Genomic DNA, 22,548 nt, shown 5'->3' on the forward strand with positions numbered 1-22,548 from the left:
CCCACTTCTGCCCCTCAGCCCCCAAGTATCCCAGAGTCAGATGTGTGGGCTCTCCTGCCCCATTCCCAATGTGTGTCTCCTCTGTGTAGCAGACCAGTAGCTGCAGGAGACGCTTCCAGACAGCAGCCAAGGTCTATAATAGATCTGTTCCCATACTCAGCCTTGGCCTTTGCAGAGGACACCCTTAGAGCAGCTCAAATGTGCTGCGGCCCCTGCTCTCTGACCCGCTCCCAGTCACCTGCGGAAGAAGCCAGCAGAGGGGAGCCGCTGGGGGCAGGACATGGATGCCAGGGCCCTCCCTCCTCCCTGGTTCATACTTGAGCTGCCGAGGTTCACAGTCCAGACCAGGCAGCAGCAGCCGGGCCGCCTGCCGGATGTCGCCGCTGTCCACGGTGAGGCTGCGGCGGTGCTCTGCGTAGGTGATGGCCACACGCATCCACTCCATGAGGGGTGGCAGCAGCATGAAGGGCCTGTGGGGCAGCAGAGAGAGGGTCAGGCCTAGGGAGAGTGCTCCCGAAAGGCAGCAGGGGGCCCCTCAAGCACACACATGCTCACAGGCGGCCACCAAGGCTGATCACCCCTTGCAGGGGACCTGCTCCTTCTGCTCACAGAGACCCCGACTGAACCTGCAATGCACAGAAGGAATTTCCGTCACGGGCCATTAGCAGAAACTGAGGCCCTCAGGTCGCTCAGGGAAGGGGCGGTTCCCCAGTGTGTGGAATTGGGGACCTTGCCCCCTCCAAAGAGTTCAGTCAGGGTCCCCAAGTGTTCTTCTCTGCAGAGGGGAGAAGCTGCACAGCTAAGAGTCTCACAGACCCAGGTCCAAACCCAGGGCTGCCACCAGCAGCGTCAGGTCACCATTCCCTCCAACAAGCACACTCGAGTCTGTTTCTCTATCTGCAGCATGCATGTGATACCTCCTTATCCAGGCTGTCGTGAGGCCAAATGGGACGACGCATATTACGCTGTTGTGCAACATTAATGACCACTCCTTCCTCACCTGGCACCTAGGCCGAGGTGGGCTGACACCACTTCCTGTGCCAGGCTACAGTTGCTCCCAGTTTGGTGCTCAGGATAGAGTAGTGGCCTCGGCCGGGCGCGGTAGCTCACTTTGGGCGGATCACGAGGTCAGAAGATCGAGACCATCCTGGCTAACACGGTGAAACCCCGTTTCTACTAAAAAATACAAAAAATTAGCCAGGCATAGTGGCGGGCGCCTGTAGTCCCAGCTACTAGGAGGCTGAGGCAGGAGAATGGCGTGAACCCGCGAGGTGGAGCTTGCAGTGAGCTGAGATCGCGCCACTGCACTCCAGCCTGGGCGACACAGCGAGACTCCGTCTCAAAAAAAAAAAAAAAAAAAAAAAAATAGAGCAGCGGGCCTCAAGTCCCACAGAGAGGAATGGTCCTAGCGGGTCCGAGAATCACTAAGAGCCCACAAAAGCAAGGAGAGGCGGCGGCAGGCTTAGAGTTGCAAACTCCCGGGGCGCCACGCATGAGGCCCGCTCTGTGCCACCAGGGGACGCCACGTGCACAGCCTGTGCTGGGCCCTGACTGTGGCGCAGGCCACGCCCGCCCCTGACCGCGGCGAGTGGCTCAGATTCAGTCAGTGCGGCGGGGGCGCGTTTCTGTCCTCTGCCAGCTCTGGCAAGGCTCCGTGTTGAAGCCCCCTCAGGAGACTACTTCGCCGTCCAACAGACCTCCCCGCCGCGGAGGGGCCTGGATGGCAGCCTGTGGCTTCATGACTTCGTGGGACACCCACCTGCTCTGCCCAGAATGGACGGAGCTCTTTCCCTGCTCTGTCACAGGAACAAGGCAGCCCTGGAGCCCTGTCCCTCACTCAAGCTGTTCTCCCTGATGACAGCCCAGAAGTCAGCCTCCCGGCTCCTGCCTGTTCCCAGCCCCTCCCGATGCCACTCTTGTCCTTCCTTTCAAACGAAGCCAGGGAGCGGGCAGGCAGCCAGGGGCAGGCGGCCAGGCCTCCAGCCACCCCAACTCCCTTGGGGCTCTTGGAGTGTCCGGCCGGTGCGGTCACTGCGGTCTCTCCCCTTGACATGCCGCTAAGTGCTCCCGCCAGGAAAAAGATGTCCATTCCCTCTCCTCAGCTAGGAAGTAAGCCGCCTCCAGGGTGTCATCCTGGGCTGCCCTTGGAACCCCTATCTCAGGTCTCCAAAAGCTCAGGTCATCTCCAGAATTCTAAAAGTTTCTCTCCTTGAGGGCAAAGAATGCTTTTATTTTAAAAACTAGCAAACAAAATGTAAATGCTCCTTGACTTAGGATGGGGTTACTTCCCAATAAACCCACTGTAAGTTGAAAATATCCTCAGCGAAAATGCATTGAATACATCTTACCCACTGAACAGCCTACCTTAAACATGCTCTGAACACCTCCATTAGCCTACAGTTAGGCAAGATTATATAACCCAAAACCTATTTTATAATCAGTATAACTACTGAATACTGACTGCACTGACAGTGAAACACAGAATGGTTGTGTGGGTATTCTAAGTAGTTTCTACTAAATGCATATCGCTTTCACACCACTGTAAAGCTGAAAAATTGTAACTTGCACCATCGTAAGTCAGGGATTTTCTGTAATCAGAAGTGATCTTGAAGGTCTTTCCTTTGGGAAGGTATTCTAATGTTCTGGTTCTGTCACTTCCAAAACTATTCCTGGGTTTGAGCCACTTAACTGGTCCACTGAGCGCACCAATCCATATGAAGGGGAGGGCCACAGGCCAGTAAAGCCTCGCTATCTCTGGCCCTCAAGGCCTCCTAGAACTTCACCTCACCCTATCTCCCGCCCTGGCTCACCCCCATCACCAGGACACACCACCAGCACTCATGCACCTCAAGCCCACCCTGCCTGCTCCCATCTCCACGTGAGAGTGAACAGCTCTCACCCCTGCTTGTCTAGATCCTATTTATCCTTCAAGACTCCATTCCAATGCCACCTGCTTCAGAAGCCTTCCCAGATTCTCTTCCCCCACCAAGAAAGGGGGGGGGGGCTGGGTGCAGTGGCTCATGCCTGTAATCCCAGCACTTTGGTAGGCTGAGGTGGGCGGATCACAAGGTCAGAAGTTCGAGACCAGTCTGGCCAATATGGTAAAACCCCATCTCTACTAAAAATACAAAAATTAGCTGGGCATGGTGGTGCTCGCCTGTAGTCCCAGCTACTCGGGAAGCTGAGGCAGAAGAATTGCTTAAACCCACGAGGCGGAGATCACAGTGAGCCGAGATCATGCCACTGCACTCCAGCCAGAGTGACAGAGTGAGACTCCGTCCCCACCCCCACCTCCAAAAAAAAAAAAAAAAAAAAGAGAAGAAATATTTTCCTGGTCTGAAATCACTCAGAAATCTCCTTTACAGCAATAGCCATGAATGCATCTCATCTTCCTAACCAGACTGTTCCTTCTAAGGACAGGAACAATGACTTCCTCATCTCTGTATTCTCCAAAATATGCCCAGTCTGGGGCCTCACATGGCAGGTCCTCAATAAATGTTCACTGAAGCCAGGCCTGGTGGCACACGTCTGTAGTCCCAGCTACGGGAGGCTGAGGCAGGAAGATAGCTTGAGCCCAAGAGCTGGGGGCTACAGTAAGCTATGATCGCACCACTCCATTGCAGCCTAGGAGACAGAGAGAGACCCTGTCTTGAAAAAAAAAAAATTATTAGAAAGTTCTGCTAAGTGACTAAAAGTATGGACGAACATCAGTAACTTACTATAGTGTACCCAGGTTTTCAGTTAAGGACCAAGTCATGTTGCTGACCAGAAAAGAATGGTGTATAATTTTCAAGAGCCTAGTGTTGACTCATTCGAGTAGGAAGCTGGGATTCTATGGGGGGAACTTGTGTAGTCTAGGAAGAAACAACAATCCCTTCATGAATTATCCCTCTGTTTATAAGAGTTCCCTTAAACATAAATGCCCAATTCCCCCCAAATATTTTTATATTTCACAATTCTTATATTACAGGGCTAGAAGGCAAGCTTAGAGACATGCTTCTATATATCAGTCCTTCTGATTGCAGGAAAAGCCTTTATTTCAACCATCAGCATTGGAGACTGAAGTGTAAACAAAAAGATAATCTGTGGATTTGCCAGCCATTCTTCCCTATTGTGGCCAACAGCCAAGACAAAGCACCACGTGTGGCTACTAAATCTCTAAGAGGGCATCTCCTAGCTGCACTAGGGGAAATCCAAGAGGGAATTCAGGAAATCATGAGGTCTAATCAGGTGGCATCTTGGTTCATCCCCCTGCCTCATGCTCCTTAGAACTCAGCACTTGAGAAAACACAGTATTGATAATCCTGGTGGGTATACACCGGGGATTGGCTCATTTAGCCCTCATTTTACCATCTTGGTTGGCGAGCTGGAAAATTAAAAACTGCATTTCCCAGACTCCTTTGCAGTTGGGATTCTGGAAATTAGGTTTTATCAGTAAGATATGCTGCATGAGATGTGGTAAGTGAATGGGAGGCAGAGGCCACCTTTGTGTTCCCTTTGTCTGTTTTTGCTAGCAAACCAGGTCATGAAAACTGAGGTCTTTTTTTTTTTTTTTTTCCTACAGAACATTCCAGTCCAGTTTCTAACTATCTGAGGCTTCAGAGGCAGTGGTAGTGATGGTGAAATGATAAAAGCAATAGCAAAGCCTTTTTTTGTTTAACCTCCCACCTCAGCCTCCCAAGTTGCTGGGACCACAGACATGCACCACCATGCCTGGCTAATTTTTTGTATTTTTAGCAGAGATGGGGTTTCACCATGTTGCCCAGGCTGGTCTCGAACTCTGAAGCTCAAGCGATCTGCCAACCTCGTCCCCCAAAATGCTGGGATTACAGGCATGAGCCACCATGCCTGGCTGCAATGCCTTCTTGATTCCAGCTTGACTCCTGAACTGCAGCTCCAGAGGTGTTGTTCAAACTCACAGTTCCAGGCCCTGTCTCAGAGGGAGCAGCTCCCCTAATGGGCTAGTTCGTCATTCCTGGATGCTCAGCCTACACCCTGCTCCACGAGCTCCTCCAATGATTGTGTGAACCCCCAACTCCCTGTATTAAATCATCTCCTGCTTACAATAGCTAGAATGCTTTCTGCTTCCTGAATTGAAAACTGATCAATACTTTCAATATACAGAAATCTAGATTAGCCCTCTGCCTCTGGGGAGGTGGCTGGTGTCCACATGTACAAACAAGGCTGTGCTGGCCCCCAGACTGACCCCTTCAGGGCTTTCTCCTTGGCCCACCCACCTCCCCGGCCTGGGATCAATGGGAAGGTAAAAAGAGGAGTAATTCATGGACTTTCTCAGGAACATGCCTTCCATGGCCTGTGGGTTCCAGGCTACCGTTTCCTTCCTGGTAATTCCACGGAGTCTGCTGGGCAGGCTGAGACAAGCTGGACATGCATGTCTGGTCATTCTGGAAAACCCCTCTAAAAACTCCCATCTGCAACAGCATGGCTGTGTCAGAACTCCAGGGTGAAAGGGCCTGAAGGAGCAAGGGTGAGAATGACTGATGTGTGCACTATCGTCAAGATCCCACAGAAGTTCTCATTTCCCGCTTGTTGTGTTTCCCATAGGCTGAGCTTGGCTGTTCCATGCCCGAATGCAGGTATCTGCAGGGCCAGAGCCAGGAGACCAGGTCGGGGCTGAAAAACTCCCTTTGTTCAGCCTTTCTGCCCGCTGAATTTTTCCTTAGCTGGATCTGATACCTCAGAATAGTGGTTGTCAATTTTTTCCCTGGTCTCAGGACCCTATATATACTCTTAAAAATTGGTCGGGCACGGCAGCTCATGCCTGTAATCCCAGCACTTTGGAAGGCTGAGGTGGGCAGATCACTGGAGGTCAGGAGTTTGAGACCAGTCAGACCAACTTGGCAAAACCCCATCTCTACTAAAAATACAAAAATTAGCTGGGCGTGGTGGCACACATCTGTAGTCCCAGCTACTCAAGAGGCTGAGGCAGGATAACTGCTTGAACCCGGGAGGTGGAGGTTGCAGTGAGCCGAGATCACACCATGCCACTGCACTCCAGCCTGGGCAACAGAGTGAAACTCCGTCTCAAAAAAAAAAAAAAAAAAAAAAAAAAATTTCTGAGGACCTCAAAGAGCTTTTGTTTATGTGTGTTATTCTACGGATATTGGCTGTATCAGAAATTAAAACTGGGAAAATGTTAAACACATGAACACATAAGTTCATGTCCCATTGCCGTCAGAGTAATGACATCATGATGCCACAGAGTTTCTAGAAAAGTCTCCTGGATATTTGTGAGAAAACAAGAATGAAAAGGCAAATAACTTCTTGTTATGAAAATAGTGTTGGCCCTGTGGACCCCTGGCAAGAGTCCCTGGGACCTCAGGGGTCCCTGGACCACACTTTGAGGACTGTTGCTGTGGAAGACCACAGCTGATGGCTAGGACAACACTGCTAGGGGCTGGCAGGTGGCGCTGGCATTTCGCCCTGGTGGCACATGGGCTGGTGAATCCTAGAGTAGCGTATGGCTTGCATGCATGCTCCTGGCAAAGGGATCTGAGGGTGCTAGACCCCTTCCCTGTGGCGTCCTCACTGGGAGAAAGTTCTAGTTTCTTTGCTACAACTGGACTTACTCTATAACCTTGGGCAGATCGTCATCCTCTGTGGGCCATATTTTGTATTAAAGAATAAATTGCCAAAGTTCGTGGTTTTTAACTCCTTTCATTATGAGAGCCCTTTTGCTTTTATTTCACAGACTCCATATGATAGTAGTTGTACTTACTGCATGGTCACCAAGAGCAAGGACTCCTGAGGGAGATGGCCTGGGTTGGAATCCAGTGTATTCCCAAGGAGTTCAGCTGTGGGGTCTATGCAAGTTACTTCACCTCTCCCGGTCTCAGTTGTCCCATCAGCAAAATGGGTATAAATAACAGGACCACCTCACAAAACAGCTGGAAGCATGTATGTAAAATACTTAGCACCGTATGTGGAATATGGTAACTTCTCCATAAATGTTAACTATTATTACTAGTTTAGTGTCTGTTGACAGGGAAAATATATAATAGCAAAAAGGGCTCTAGGAATCTGGTTCTATTAAATGCCTCAGCTCCAGCCTTCTGAAAGTCCAGCCAACTCTTTGCCCTCCCCCCATAGCAAGTATAAACATGTAAAGCCTGCAAAAGTCTGCCAGCAGGCTGCCCACCACCCACTCCATCCCGGCTCATAAAACAGAGAAAACAAATGCAACCACTATGTCGAGTGTGAGCTGGAAACTGTTTCTGGCAGTGCAGCCTCTTGGCCTTGGCAGTGAAAAAACTCACACAGGGGAAGGGGCAACAGCAAGGAACACAGACCCAGAGGCCTTGGGTCATGAACATGTGTGGTGGCAAGGGTGGGTGAGCAGAGAATTACTTCAAGGGATCAGCAACCCCTCAAATGCTGCAAACAGCCCAAAGCCTTAACCTAAATACCGTCACATACATACATGCGGACAAATCCCAGAGATGGACAAAGCCACTTAAGAAGGTCAGTGGCTTTCTGGTAGCATTTGTCTTTGTGTACATAAAGGGGAGCACATGAAATAGACAATTGGAAATGGGTCTTTTTACACGAGGAGCATGGGAACTCCCTGGCCACCTCCTCTCATTGCTAGAGGAGGAAAAGGAAACCCAGAGAGGTGAAGCGCCTTGCTCACGGTTACACGGCCAGTTCAGCTGCAATAGGGATGCTAGACCCAGGTGCCATAACAGTCTCTCTCATCTGCCTTTAAGCTAATCATACAGGTGAGCCTAGCTGTTCAATCCAAGGGTCGCCTAAGGCCCCTCAATGGAACTGGGACTGAGAAAGCTATTTTTTGCCCTTTGAAAAATGGAAGAGTACAGACTTCTTAAGGCCTTTGTTTTGTTTTGAGACGGAGTCTTGCTCTGTCACCCAAGCCAGAGTGAGGTGGCACAATCTCGGCTCACTGCAACCTCCGCCTCCCAGGTGCAAACGATTCTTCTGCCTCAGCCTCCTAAGTAGCTGGAACCTAAGTAGCTGGAACTACAGGCACACACCACCATGCCCAGCAAATTTTTGTATTTTTAGTAGAGACAGGGTTTCCCTATGTTGGCCAGGATGGTCTCAAACTCTTGACCTCCTGATCAGTCCGCCTCGGCCTCCCAAAGTGCTGGGATTATGGGCGTGAGCCACCATGCCCGGCCAAGGCCTTGGTTTTAAGAGGTCCCTGTAGCCTGGAGAAAAAAACAAAAAACAAAAAAACCCTGTTGCACTCAGCAAGCATATGATTTATTGGGATTACAGTCCTATAAGCGGTGTCTTAACAACATGGAACAGGAAACCCTCCAGTTTCCAGCTCAAAGCAGGCTCTGTTCTTCCCCGGGGTGGGCAGGGGCCTCAGAGTGAGTCCGGTTGGCAGATGGGGCACAGGCCTGTAACCAGAGGCCACATGACCCGAGCCCCAAGGACAAGCCTTGGGTCTCTGCTCCCATCCTGGCAGGCCAAGCATATGAGGCCAGCAGGTTTGTGCCTTTCTCCATCCGCCCACCAGGAGCTGGACACAAAGACTCAGCCAGACCCTGGACACACCCACAAGCTAAGAAGGGCCTTGAGACCAGGCCCAAGCTTAACTCTGGGAAGACAGGGTGGGTGTGAGCACACAACATTACGGTGTGCAGGCCCGGCTCCCAGGGCTGGGAGGTACACTGTGCCACAAGCTTGCTCCCAAAGGAGCTCCCCATCACCGGCAAGCTGTGACCCGCCCCACCTGCAAGCACCCTCGAAGTCCAGGAAAGGACAGGCCAGAGATGATGATCAAGGGAGTGGGTGGCCCCACTGGTTCCCACCTTCAGACCTAAATTCTTCCACTAGCTTTGCCCCACCTTCAGTGGGAGTCAGAGCCAAGCACTGGGGTTGAATGGGGTCACATCCACCTGGACTCACCCCTTCTCATGGATCATGCCGTGAAACACACTGCTTCCACACCCCTCCCTGTCTTGTCTGGGCTGGGGCTGGGGGTGCCAAGTGGCACCGTCAGGAACTTGCAAAGATGTCAAGCTTTTCCTAAGCAAGTGATGGCTCCACGAAGAGACTTCTTTGGGAAGGTCAGGGCTGACTCTGCAGGGCCGGCAACGAGGCCTTCTAGCTTCCCTGAGATTTCCACACAGCCACCACAGCCTAACACCAAGCCAAAACATCCATGTAGGATAAAACCAACATTGTCCTGCTAAGTCAGATTTCACTCTGCACAAAAGAAACATTTCTAGTCCAGCTCACATCTTGGACTCATTATTTTTCTAGAATTGCTGGGTAAACCAGAATGGTTTGGCATGGCTTGGAGGCAGAGTTGGGCATGGTTCCCTCTTTGGACCCCCAGCCTCATCTCCTCCAGCAGCCAGGCTGCCTCTGAACCACAGCTGAGCCCACAGAGAATCTCCACTTGTGCCCAGGTGACTTCTGCTTGAGGTGGGGCATTGGGCTCTCTGGGGGGAATATACTTTTCCTATTAAAACTCATCTGGTACAGATTAGAGGCACTAGATGAAGCTTGCCCAGATACACGTAGGGACAGAAGTTTAGAGCCAACCAAGTCATGACTAGCTCTGGGTGACTTCCCTTGCCTCTCCCCAGGGGTTGCCCTTCAGGTCTCCACGGGAGCCTGAGGGTTTCTGTTAGCAGTGAGATGGGAGGTCCACCATGTGACCATCAGGGCCTCCAGGAGTAATAGAAATACGCAAACAGCTAACATTTCCAGAGCATTTACTAAGAAGCTGTCACAGTGCCCTGGACATCTAGTGGCTTATCTGCTCCTCAGAGCCACCTGATGTAGCAGGTACTATTATTATTCCCGTTTTATACATGGGGAAACTGAGGGCCAGAGAGGTGAGGTCACTCGCCCCATGTCATGCACCTGCCAAGGAGCAGAGCTGGGATATGAACCTGGGCAGTGTCCCTGAGTCTAAGCTTCTGAAGACGACATTCCACAGCCACTCAGATTCTTCAACTGGTGCTGACCCATCTCCTTCATCTTAGGGATGACAAGTATTAGGTACAGTAACCACAATTTGTCACACAAACTGGATGACTTTTTTTTCCTTTGAGTCAGAGTCTTGCTCTGTCACCCAGGCTGGAGGTGCAGTGGCACAATTACATCTCACTGTAGCCTCAACCTCCTCTGCTCATGTGATTCTCTTGCCTCATCCTCCCAAGTAGCTGGGACTACAGGTGTGTGCCACCAGACCCGGCTAATGTTTGTGTTTCTTTGTAAGGCGGGGTTTCACCATGTTGCCCAGGCTGGTCTGGAACTCCTGGACTCAAGCCACCTGCCTATCTTGGCATCCCAAAGTGCTGGGATGGCAGGCATAAGCCACCGTGCCCAGCTGGATGACTTTTGAGAGGGAAAAAGAGAGCTACTGCCAGCACTGGGACTACCGGGTATAAACTAGAACTGGGCTGGGCACACCAGAACATATGGTCACCGTACTGCCCTCGGCTAGAGAGACTACCCTCGGCGGCCTGCTGCCGGGCTCATGCTGTCTGCAGGCAGGGGGAAGTGCTCCTGCTCACCCCCTCGGAAGCAGGCCTCCCTCTGCCCTCCAGCACGCAGCCCTCCCTTGGTGCCTGCACAGCACTCGTCCAATTTGCAATGACTTGGTTGGGATGGTTTTGTGCGGTCTCTCCTCTGGACTATATATTCTCTGAAGGCAGAGGCATTTTTGCTCACCGATGTTTCCCCATCTCTCCGCACAGAAGCCGGTGTTAGCAACTCCACTTTTGAATTTATAAACACAAGGCACATTCTCACTCCTGGAGGCAAAGTCCTCTAGCTGCTCACATGGTTTCAGGGGCTGCTCTTACTCTAGGACATTTTGTTTTTTAAACAAACAAACAAACAAAAAAACAGGGGGAGTCTCCCTCTTGCCCAGGCTGGAGTGCAGTGGTGTGATCAAGGGTCACTGCGGCCCCAACCTGCTTGCTGGGCTTAAGCGATCCTCGCACCTCAACCACCATGCCTGGCTAATTTTAAAAAAGTGTTTTTTTTTGTTGTTTTGTTTTTGTAGAGATAGGTCTATGTTGCGCAGATGTGAGCCGCCGCGCCCGGCCTCCCAAACTGTTCGTGAAGGGCTCCAGAGCACTCTCACGAAAGGGGGAACTGCTTCGTCTTTCATTCCTAGAAGCTGGAGTTGGCTTGGGTATTGGCAAAGAGTTCTTTTCAGAAAAAAAAAAGGAAATAATTTCCCTAGTAAAAAGACAGCCATTTCACAGGAGAGTGTTCCAAATGCAACAATGTCCTAGGGGAAGCACGGCAGCCTGGGGCCAAGGCGGCTTCTGGGAAGGCAGCTTCTGGGAAGGCAGCTAGGATGTAGGGATGGAGCTGTCACCAGGAATCGGAAAAGGTGGCTGTGGTTCCGCAGATGTCACTGTGCCTAAGCCTTGGTGGAGGGTACACAGCCATCTGTCCTTGGGAACCGGGCCTGGTTCCAGGGCGGCATCTCATGTGGGTGAGATGGTACAGATTCCAGCGGAGACCGCGTGCAGGCCTCCACCCCTCCACGCTTTCCCACACAGCAGGGAGGGCTCCTAGCCCTGCAAGGGCCAGGACATCTGCCTCATTTCTCAGGCCAGAACTCCCCAGCATGGCTGCCCCAGCACAAGGGCAGGCAGCTGGTCCAGCAGGCCCATGCCTCAGTGCTTCCCACACCCTTGGGTGGCAAGTATGAAAGCCGCCATCTCTCCACCTCACTGGGAAGCAGCTCCCAGGCCTACTGGCCATGCCCCACCCATGGGGCTCACTGCAGCCATGTGCCAGGGACCCACTTTCTTCTCCCATGCGTGGTGTTTGTGGTGGCTCACCAGAGACCACGAGCTCTTTCACCACATGGAAGCCAGACAGGCGGGGACCTCCAACCTGCTCAAACATACCTCCCTCCCGAGGCCACCCGCCACCACCCATCGGCCTCTGCCAACAAGGCAGACCTGAGAGGACCCCGAGGTTTATCCTGTCTGCTGGGCTGTGGGCCAGGGATGGAAGACTTTTGTTTAGGCTCTTGGGATAGGTAATCCTGTTTGGATTTAGCTAACTGGAATCACACAGCACTCACCTTTCCCAACTCTCATGGTCTAAAGCAGAAAGAAGAACCATTCAGACTGCCAGCTGAAGAGTTTCTAGAAACTTCTAGGAAGCAGCAGAGGCATGAGGGCTCTTGAAGCCCGATATGAGAGTGAAATTCTTGACTGGCAAGCAGTGTTTTGATCTGCGCTGTTGATGGGATGGGGGTCATGGAGGGGTGGCGCACTCCAGCGCAGCCAGAGAGACAGGAAGAGACGGTGCAAGCTCGGAGGAAAGGGCCTGATCCTGCTTTGTGTGTCCACATCCCAAGGGCAGCTGCAGGGAAAACTGGCATTGCCTTCCGAGCAGCAAAGCCACCTTGCTGAGATGTGCTAGGGCCTACTGTGTGCCAGGTGGGCGTGAGGCCATGTTGCCTAAGTTACCTCTGAAACAGCCACCCTGCAAGGGAGATATACTGCATTTTACAAATGCAGAAACAGCCTTTGAGAGGCTAGGACACATACCCAAGGTGACATAGCTAGCCAATGGTTATCAGTCTGGCTCTAAAAAAACCCAGCCATTCTGAGTGGTCACGGAGGCTGGGGTGGGGTTTTGGGGAGTTGCGGGTCAACAGGTACAAAGTTATAGTTAGATTGGAAAAATAAGTCCTGGTATTCCCTTACACAGTATGATGACTATAGTTAATAACAATGTATTATATGCTTCAAGACAGCCAGAAAAGAGGATCTTTTCTAAAGCACTGATGAAGGTTTGAGGCGACGGACATGCTAAGGACCCTAATTTGATCATTATAGAATGTATACATGTATTTAACCATCACACTGTAGCACAGAAACATACAGTTATTATGTGTCAATTATAAACAACAACAAAAATCCCCAAACCACCCTGGAGGTCTTTCAGGATACCAAACTGCAGGCATGAAATGCTCTGAGCCCTGGTGGGTGGAAAGGAAGGAGGCGTGATGGAGAAACACTCATCTTGGAATCCCTGCCACCGCTCTGCCCAACCTCGAGCTTTTGCTCTCACAGCCTCATCAGGCCCTGAACTTGACCGGGAACAGAAGGCTGGGTCCCAGTGCCTCAGGGGGTGCACCCCAGGTACCTTAAGAGCCCTTTCCTCCCAAATCCACAAATATTAAAGCAGCAAAAGTGGGGAGGGGCAAGTCACAGACAGCTGTCACGGTGGCTGGTCTTGCAAGAGGACAGAAATCCCAAGAGCTGCCTGGCAGGCAAGTAAGAGCAAGCCAGGAACCAGCCTGGCTTGGCTCCAGATACTACCCAGCTCCTGCCCTCCCCCCATCCTGAGGGTCTGCATGCTCTCCAGCTTCGCCTCGGAAGCAGGCCTCTTTGAGAAAGCAAAATCAATTCCCTTTAGAGTTGGGAATTCCCTGCATTGAGAATCCTGGCAAGACTGCAGACAAAGGGGATTGTTGCTGCCCGTGTTACAAAAACACTCCAAATGAATGAAGCTCCCCGGGCCGGCAGTTCCCAGTCTTCTTTTCTCTGAGGACGGGTGGGTCCAACAATAGGACAGGAAGTCCCATGCAACAGCCAGCCCTGGGGGGTGCTTGTCAGAGGCCAGGCCAGGATCCTGTCCTGTCTCTATCCCTGTTTTGTGGCACTGACACTTCCTGCCCCGAATCCCTGGCTCGCTCCTTCTTGGATGCTGGGCAGACGCCCACCCCCAGGCTGGCCTCCCAGAGCCTGCAATGCAAGCCTGCTGAGAAAGAGGCCCCAAGTAGCTGACAGCAAGCTGCCCACGCCACTCTGGGAAAGGAGACACTGAGCGAGATCCCCGGCTCCGGGGTCTCACCCTCTCCCTCCTGGGAAGGGAAGGGATTTACCACTCTGAGCAATGTGAATTCACTGCATTATTATTAATACAACCGACCTCCATTCCTGAGCTGAGATCTGTCCCTTACCAGCTGTGATGGTGGGCACGCCTCGGACCTCCTCAAGGCCTCAGTCTGCTCGCTATAAATGGGAATGTAATAGTTTCCTCCAAGAGCTACTGTAAGAGCCTGTTAGAGAGCTGTGTACTAAACAAGCTCTGTAAACTGTAAAACTTTGTCTAGATGCTTCCAGCCCATGTAAAGACAGATCAGGTCTCTCCCAAGTTTAACCTTCAGCAACCGCAGCCCATTATACATAGGCACTATGGCTAAACCAGCAGGTGTGGGTCCACAGACACCACCAACTTTAAAGAGTGGCTGATAGGCGGCTTCGTCTTTGATCCCATAGGTAAATGGAATCCAGTTTGTAGAGTTCTTTGAATTCCTTGGTTGTCATAAGGCTAAATTTTGTAGATGTCCCTGTCCAAAATGGGCCTCATTTAACAAGCCCTCTGTGGTGTGGTCTTCCTAATTATCTTCTTTGCTTTTTTTTTTTTTTTTTGGTGAGATGGGGTGTTGCTTTGTCACCCAGGCTGAGTGCAGTGGTGAAATCCGTAGCTCACAGCAGTCTCCAACTCTTGGGCTCAAGAGATTCTCCCACTCAGTCTCCTGAGTAGCTAGGACTACAGGCATGCACCACCATGCCCAGCTAATTTTATTTTATTTTGTAGAGATGGGGTCTCACTATTTTGCCCAGGCTTGTCTTGAACTCCTAGCCTAAAGTGATCCTCCCATCTCGGCCTCCCAAAGTGTTAGGATTACAGGTGTGAAGTGAGCCTCTCATCTTTCTCACACACCTGGCTCCCAGCTACTGTGAGGGCTGAGTTAAGATGGACAGAAGAGCAGGGACTGAGGGAGGGAGGGAGGGTTGGATGAGGAGAGAAGACATGCATGTTGAGAAGATACGATTTTTGCTGTTACTAATGTTTTTGGATTGCTTGTTCACTGAACACAACTTGGTCTTTTTGGCCTTCACACAGGCTTATGGTAACGGTGATAATAGCAGCTGCCATGCACAAACACCTTCTTCTCTGCCACATCCTTAACATGTAGCTACCTTATTCACCCCTCACAAAACATTCTGAAAGTATTTCAAGTCATTTTCTATTTCAAGTGAGGGAAACTGAGACTTGGCAAATCATATAACTTGTCCAAAGTCACACAGCTAGTAAATGGCAGAGCCGGGACCCCATATCATGGTCTTTTAAACTCCGAAGAACCCAACCATTAGGTTCTACCCCCTATTTCATTAACTTAACAAAATATTTAACTGCCTACTCTACATGCCTGGGACTGTGCTGAGGACACAGCAGGAACAGGGCACACGGAGGGCGCTTACATTCCGGAGGGGTGGGGAGGGAACAGACATGAGCAAGGTGACTTCAGGTAGAGAAAGGTGCTCTGAAGGAAACAAAAAGAGAGTACAGTGAGGGGGTTCCTGGCAGTGGAGGGGGGGCTCCCTGTGTGCACCGTAGACTGTGAACAAGTCACTTCCGAGGCTAGCGGATGTGCCAGCCTGGGGAATACACGGACACAAGTACTTAATTCACCCAATAGCTATTCTTATTTCATTTACTTCCATTTTGGGTAAACAGATGGAAATTTAATGCACAAAAAGTGGGAGCGGAAAAGAGAGAAAAGAGCTTAACATTGCAAATCTTGAAATGGTATTTAAGGAACTCAGAAGTCAGGAGCATAAAGCCAGCACTGCCATCATCTCTATTATTTGATAAGAAAACACTTTCGCAAGCTGAGCAAAAGATTAACGAGCCCACTTCTTCAGCCTGAACACACGGCCTATCTGTGGGCACGTCCTCTTTATGGAAAGTGCTGTCTGAGGGAAACATTCTCCCTGCTGCATCTGGAATGGAACAAAGAGGTGCCTCGATGTGGTACCTCACTCGCGTCAGGGCCTTTCCCCACCCTAGGAAGCGGGCACAGTTCAGATCTCCACCTTATGCAGGAGAAAACCAGACTCTGAGAGGTAAGGTGATTTGCTTGGATCATAGAGCCAGAGGAGGAGAGCTGGGGTTTGATCCTCATCCCACAGCCACTCAGAGGATGTACTTCTTTCTCCATTGGGAAACCACTGACCTCCAGCTTGACCTTGAAGCATTTGCCTATATAAACAACAATCAGTGATGACTTAAAAACCAACTGCTGCTCTGAGTGCAGTGGTTTCTACAATTGATAGATCACAACCAGTTACAGATTTCCTTGTTCCTTCTCCACTCCCACTGTTTCACTTGACTAGCCAAAAGAAAGGAAAGGAAAGGAAAGGAAAGGAAAGGAAAGGAAAGGAAAAGAAAAGAGAAGAGAAGAGAAGAGAAGAGAAGAGAAGAGAAGAGAAGAGAAGAAAAGAAATGAAAAGAAAAACATATATAATAAAAAATGCTGGGCACTATGGCTCACACCTATAACACCAGCACTTTGGGAGGCTGACACTGGCAGATCCCTTGACTCCAGGAATTCAAGACCAGTCTGGGTGACATGGCAAAACCCTGTTTCTACAAAAAATAAAGAAATTAGCCAGGCATGGTAGAGTGGGCCTATAGTCCCAGCTACTCAGGAGGCGGAGGTGGGAGGATTGCCTGAGCCCAGGAGGTCGACATTGCAGTAATCTGTGATCACAACACTGCACCCCAGCCTGGGTGACAGAGTGAGAACCCATCTCAACAACCACCACCACTCAACTAATTTTTATGTTTTTAAAGTGTAGATCCATTTCTGTTATAAAATTCGTGCTCTGAAACAACAGAAGTCCTTTTGTGACTTTTGCTGCCCATGCTATTTACCTCTCCCAGTCTCCTGTGGCTGTCCTTTAAGACCCAGTTAAAAATCACAGGTCTGCTCCGACATGTCCCCCACCTACTTCAGCCTTCTCAGAATCTTCTTAAATGTGCTGTTGCTGCTGCTTACTGTGTACCAGGCACTATGTTAAGTGCCTTACATACATTAATTCAATTGATCCCCACAACACCTCTATGAAGTTGGCACTATTAATCAATCCCCTATTAAGAAGAGACTGGGCTGGGCGCAGTGGCTCATGCCTGTAATCCCATCACTTTGGGAGGCCTAGGAAGGTGGATCACTTGAGGACAGGAGTTCGAGACCAGCCTGGCCAACATGGCAAAACCCTGTCTCTACTAAAATAACAAAAATTAGCCAGGCATAGTGGCACGTGCCTGTAATCCTGGCTACTTGGGAGGCTGAGGGAGGAGAATCGCTTGAACCTGGGAGGTGGAGGCTGCAGTGAGTCAAGATCGTACCACTGCACTCCAGCCTGGGTGACTCCCAGGCTGTGTGATTCCCAGAGTGTGACTCCATCCGGCCCCTGCCCCCGCCCGCTCCCCTCTTCCAAGAAAAAAAAAGAAGAGACTGAGATGCAGAGGTAAATGACATACCCGAGGCCGCCCAGCTTGTGAGTGGCAGGGCTGGGACTGGAATCGAGGCAGGCTTCAGAGCCTGAGGGCTGACCTCATGTACCATCATGCACCTGAGCTTCCTTCTGCACTGTCTGGTGGGTTTTGCTCATTTGTTTACTTCCATCTTGCTTTTGTCTCCCTCCTCACACTGGAGACTCTTTATCATTCTCCTAGAGCCCTTCTCCATGGATCCGCAGGAGTCCAGGGAGAAATAGGAGTCAGTAAGTCAAGCACTTAAGACAGTATCTGGGCTGACTCTCTTTTCAGACTCAGCCCGCCTGCACCCGGGTGAAATAAACAGCCGTGTTGCTCACACAAAGCCTGTTTGGGGGTCTCTTCACACGGACACGTGAGACATTTGGTGCCGAAGACCCGGGCCAGCGGGACTCCTTTGGGAGACCAGTCCCCTGTCCTCACCCTCACTCCATGAAGAGGTCCACCTACGACCTCGACCTCGGGTCCTCAGACCAACCAGCCCAAGGAACATCTCACCAATTTTAAATCAGATCTTCTCGGCTTAGCGGCTGAAGACTGACGCTGCCCGATCGCCTCAGAAACCCCCTGGACCATCACGGACGCGGAGCTTCAGGTAACTCTTACAGTGGAGGAAGACAGGAATGTCAGGCCCCTGAGCCCAAACTAAACCATCATATCCCCAGTGACCTGCACGTATACATCCAGATGGCCTGACAACTGAAGATCCACAAAAGAAGTGAAAATAGCTTTAACTGATGACATTCCACCATTGTAATTTGTTTCTGCCCCACCCTAACTGATCAATGTACTTTGTAATCTCCCCCACCCTTAAGAAGGTTGTCATTCTCCCCACCCTTGATAATGTACTTTGTACACTGCCCGCAAAACATTGCTCCTAACTCCACCGCCTATCCCAAAACCTATAAGAACTAATGATAATCCCACCACCCTTTGCTGACTCTTGAGTCCGCCTGCACCCAGGTGAAATAAACAGCCATGTTGCTCACAAAGAAAAAAAAAAAAGACAGTATCTGTGAATGTGTGCTCTATAATGCTTGCTATAACTAGCAGTAGTGGTAATGCTGGTAGTAGCAGTAATCTTAGTAATTATATTATTATTATTAGTCATAGTGGTAGTGGTTAATTAGTAGTAATATCATCAGTAGTAGTGTTAGTAACTGTATTAGTAGCAGTATTACTGACCCAGATATCACTTGAGAATCACATTTTAGGAATGTCATGCTACCTCAATAAAGAGATCCTGCTCTGAGTGTCAAACATGCCATCTAAATGTGTTTATAGCCATTATAATGAGGAGGAGGCACCATTTAATAAGCACTTTTTATGTGCCTGGCATTGAGCTAAGTGCTTTACTGTATTATCTCATTTAGCCACAGGAGCCATATTACTATCTTCACCATTTTACTGATGAGGAAACTGAGGCCCAGGAAGATGAGTTGACATGGTCATCCTCCTAGAAGGTAGCCAAGATAACACTTCTGGGATGGCCCAAGAGGCTCATGGCACCCTCTGCCCCTTGGTCACCATCAGAAGCCCCAGGTGGCATGGTGGCATGCATCTATAATCCCAGCTACTCAGGGGGCTGAGGTGGGAGGATCACTTGCACCCAGGAGTTCAAGGCTGCAGTGAGCCATGACTGCACCACTATATTCCAGCCTGGGTGACAGAGTGAGCCAGTCTTTTAAAGAAAAAAAAAAAAACCCAGGTGTGTGTTTCCAACAAAGTGGCTGGAACCCAGAGCTCTGGCACGTTTGCTGGCTCCAGCTCTTTGAAATTCTGTCTAGCCTGATATGGAACAGGGAAACCAAGAGCTGAGCCGGACACACATTTATCTTCTGCCAGGATCTCACCTGGACAAGAGCTTCAACCTCTGAGCAGGTCTTGGAAGCCCCAGCAAAAAGAGCTCTATGGAAGTTGGAGAGCAAGATCAGTGTCATATTAGCACCCTGGTCTCGTCTCTCCTGAACCTGTCTGGGGGTGCAGAACTACATATCAGACTTCTCCGGGCAGACCTTTATAGGAGCATCAAGCATCTGGACCCTCTGCTGCCCTTATTCTCAGAAAGGTTCAGGCCCCAAGAAGGGAAGTGTGGGAAGGAGGACAAATAAAATCCAGCCAGTCACAAATAGCTGGCCCACTGGGGGCAGGACCTTCTCAGCCACAAACTCAGCCTTGTGTGTCTTGGCCCACAAGGTCCATCCACTTCTGTGCTCCGTCCTGCACCACGGTGCCCGTGTTCCCTTGCTGTGCTCCTCCCGGTCGCCCGTCTCTCCAGTACCTTGCTTCCTCTAGCCACTTGGACTCTGTATATGCTGCTACCCTGCCTGATAAAAACCATCGTGTTGATAATCATAAGAACAGCTACTCAGTGTGTCCTAGGCCCTGTTCTAAAAGTATGTAGTGGCCAGGTGCAGTGGCTCATGGCTATAATCCCAGTACTTTGGGAGGCCAAGGCGAAGTGTGTGATGGAGCACACCTGTGGTCCCAGCTACTTGGGAGGCTGAGGTGGGAGGATTGCTTGAGCCCAGGATGTCAAGGAGGCAGTGAGCTGAGATTGTGCCACAGCACTCCAGGCTGGGAGACAGAGCGAGACCCTGTTTCCAAGAAAACCCCAAAACTATGTTAACTCATTGGGTCCTCATACCTTACAGATGATTAAGAGCCTTGAAGAGGTTAAATGACTGGTTGAAGGTTATAAAAAGTGGCAAGGTAGATCTCAAATGCACACCTTTGAATAGCAGGGCCCTCCTCAGATGGGGCTATTTTGGCTGGCTACAAAGTCACGATACCAGATGTTTCTAGGCCCAACCCCAAATCAGAATTCTGGGAAGGGTCCCACATGCCTCCTGTTTCTGTGTCCTGGATACCAGCAGGCTCCAAACCTTGTGAGTCTGCCTCCCTCCACAGGCGGAGATGTGCTGTGCAGGGCTGGGGAGGAGGCGGCAAGGGGCCAGGACCTGAGGCTTAGCCAGCGGACCGCTCTGTGGACCAGCGGCCCTCTGCCATTCCCACTCTCTCTGCCTGGCCACTCCTCAAGGGTCTGGCTTCTTTGCTGCTGCTCACAGTAGATGCAGTCTGGAAGGATGCCTGGGGGACCCCAAGCCCTCCAGCAGCCCAGGTTCTGATGCGGAGAAATCGTCACCTCCTGTCGACTTCAGGCCCTTTGCACCTCTGACTGCACGTCTCCCTCTGTCTCCTCTGCTTGATGACGCTGCCTTCCAGCAATTTGCTGGCAGCTGGCTGCCCTCCTGCCTTCCTACGTGTCTGCGTAGTCTTTATCCCTACCGCCCCAGACCTCTCATTCCCCAGGAGGGTGATGGCCAAGGAGGTATATCCTATGCCAAAGATTCTGTTCCAGCTAGCCCATCCCTCTGCCCCCAGGCACAACCAGCAAGGGCCACGTCTAACCAGATGGTTGTCCATTCTCCTCCAGACCTCAGAGGAAGGAGGCTCCCGATCTCCCTGGGCAACCTGGATCCCTGACAGGAGGCTCTTTCACTTTCTGAGCTTGATCTTGGGTGATGACACACCCTGCAGGGCAGCAGCTGTGACTAATTCTGTGTTTTAGACTCTGCCTTGTGCCTGGCTGGTGCCTGGGATGCAAAGCTGCCAGCGAGAAAGGCACCCTGGGAGGGTGCAGGGAGGCTCCAGCTGCAGAGCTTTCCCAGGATAGTGAGGGGGTGGGGCTGGAATGGCCCCAGAGAAGGTGGCCCCAAAGGCCAGGGCCCACCCAGCATGCCTCAGAGCTGTAGGATCAGGTCTCGGCAGCCAGCTGGGAAGCCACAGCCTGGCACAGGGAAAGGCAACGGCCTTGAGGAGAGAGACCTCAGGTTTGAATCCTGGCCTCGCCGCTTTTCAGCCAGGTACCCCACACCCTCTTGTCCTCACTTGTAAAATGGAGGTAATCATAGCACCAAACTTGCTGATGTTCTTTGGGCATAGAAGTAGGTAGAAATGGGCTTTAAAGGAAGGGCGTATGTTATCTCACTTTGTCCTACCGGATAGAATTACTTAGCCCCATTTTCTAGGTGAGGAGCCTGAGGCATGGAAGGGCCCCAAAGCCTGTACTGTTTCTTGATGCACCAGGCTCACTGCAGCAGGGGAAGAAAGGTTAGAGGCTTCTCATTCCCTGCAAAGCTGCCCGCTTGCCACTCTGAGTTCCTGCTGCTTCTGTCCCCCTCCTGTTGTCTCTCCTCCCAAACCAGAGCAGAGAGCTCTGAGGAGAAGGCCTCTTACGGAAAGATATGAAGTCCCCACCGAACACTGCAGAAGCAGCAGGTGGCTTAGCAGGGAACACCACAGTGAGCTCCACACAAAAGAGATGAACACACATCCCTTCCCTTTGTCAGCATGGATGTGGTCAGACATAGCCCCTAATTGAAGGAATCAGGGTACCTTTCTTTAAAGCAGAAATGTAAGTACAGACTTGAGTGGTTCCATCAATGGTGTCATGCTGCCAAACCCACGTCACCAAACTGAGCTCCTTCTCCCATGTGTGTAAGGCAGTAGAGGAGGTCACTTAATCCCAAACAAACCCAGAGAGCCACCAATCCCCAAACAGACAGCCTCTACAGCCAGACAACCACGGTCACACTGAAATCAGGGGCTCTGTCCAATTCTGGTTGGGTGAACTCAGTCCCCCAGGCTTCCAGGTGGGACAGAGGACCGGGCTTTAAGAGGACGAAGTGGAGCAAGAGACAGAGATAGACAGACAGTGCACATCCCCAAACTCACAAAAGCAAAGCTCTGTCACTCTGGCACCCTAGCAAACTCCAGGTACTATTTGCATCAGGAGAGGTTTTCCCCAGAGCTCTGGTGAGGGTATCAGGGTGCTGGGGCCTTGATGGGACATTGGCCCAGCCCAGCCTGCAGTAATGCTGTGAGCTCAGTGCTCCCAGGAGGGATCCCCACAGCCTCCAGAGCCTTCCCTGTCAGTGAGCCAGAGGGCAGCAGATCTGCTCAGCGACAGGAGTCAGGCCACCGGGGAGCCGTCGGGCTGTCGGCTCCCCCAGGTATTTTTAGGGTGTCCTCCTTTCCGTGTCAAAACTTAAAAAATTTTGGTTCCTTTTTTTTTTTCTAATGGGGGTTCCAATTCCCCATGTGTCTGATATTCATTTGAAATGATTCATGGAAAAATATCTTTGCTACCAATTTATTTGTGCTACAGAGAGTGTGGTTTTTAAATAAGTAGTTATCTAAACACATGCA

The 22,548-nt window shown here is 50.9% G+C and overlaps 1 protein-coding gene across 1 annotated transcript in view; it reads right to left on the minus strand.

The window, feature by feature from the left end:
* Positions 1–22,548, minus strand: part of ABTB2 (ankyrin repeat and BTB domain containing 2) — a 211,476-nt gene that overhangs the window by 21,934 nt on the left and 166,994 nt on the right. Inside the window, exon 4 of the mRNA XM_017849690.1 lies at positions 318–470. Within this exon, the coding sequence (XP_017705179.1) occupies positions 318–470 (153 nt within the window). The remainder of the gene's footprint in view (positions 1–317; positions 471–22,548) is intronic.

Source organism: Rhinopithecus bieti, unplaced genomic scaffold (genome assembly GCF_001698545.2).
Source record: "Rhinopithecus bieti isolate Rb0 unplaced genomic scaffold, ASM169854v2 scaffold_32083, whole genome shotgun sequence".
In the NCBI taxonomy this organism is placed as follows: domain Eukaryota; kingdom Metazoa; phylum Chordata; class Mammalia; order Primates; family Cercopithecidae; genus Rhinopithecus; species Rhinopithecus bieti.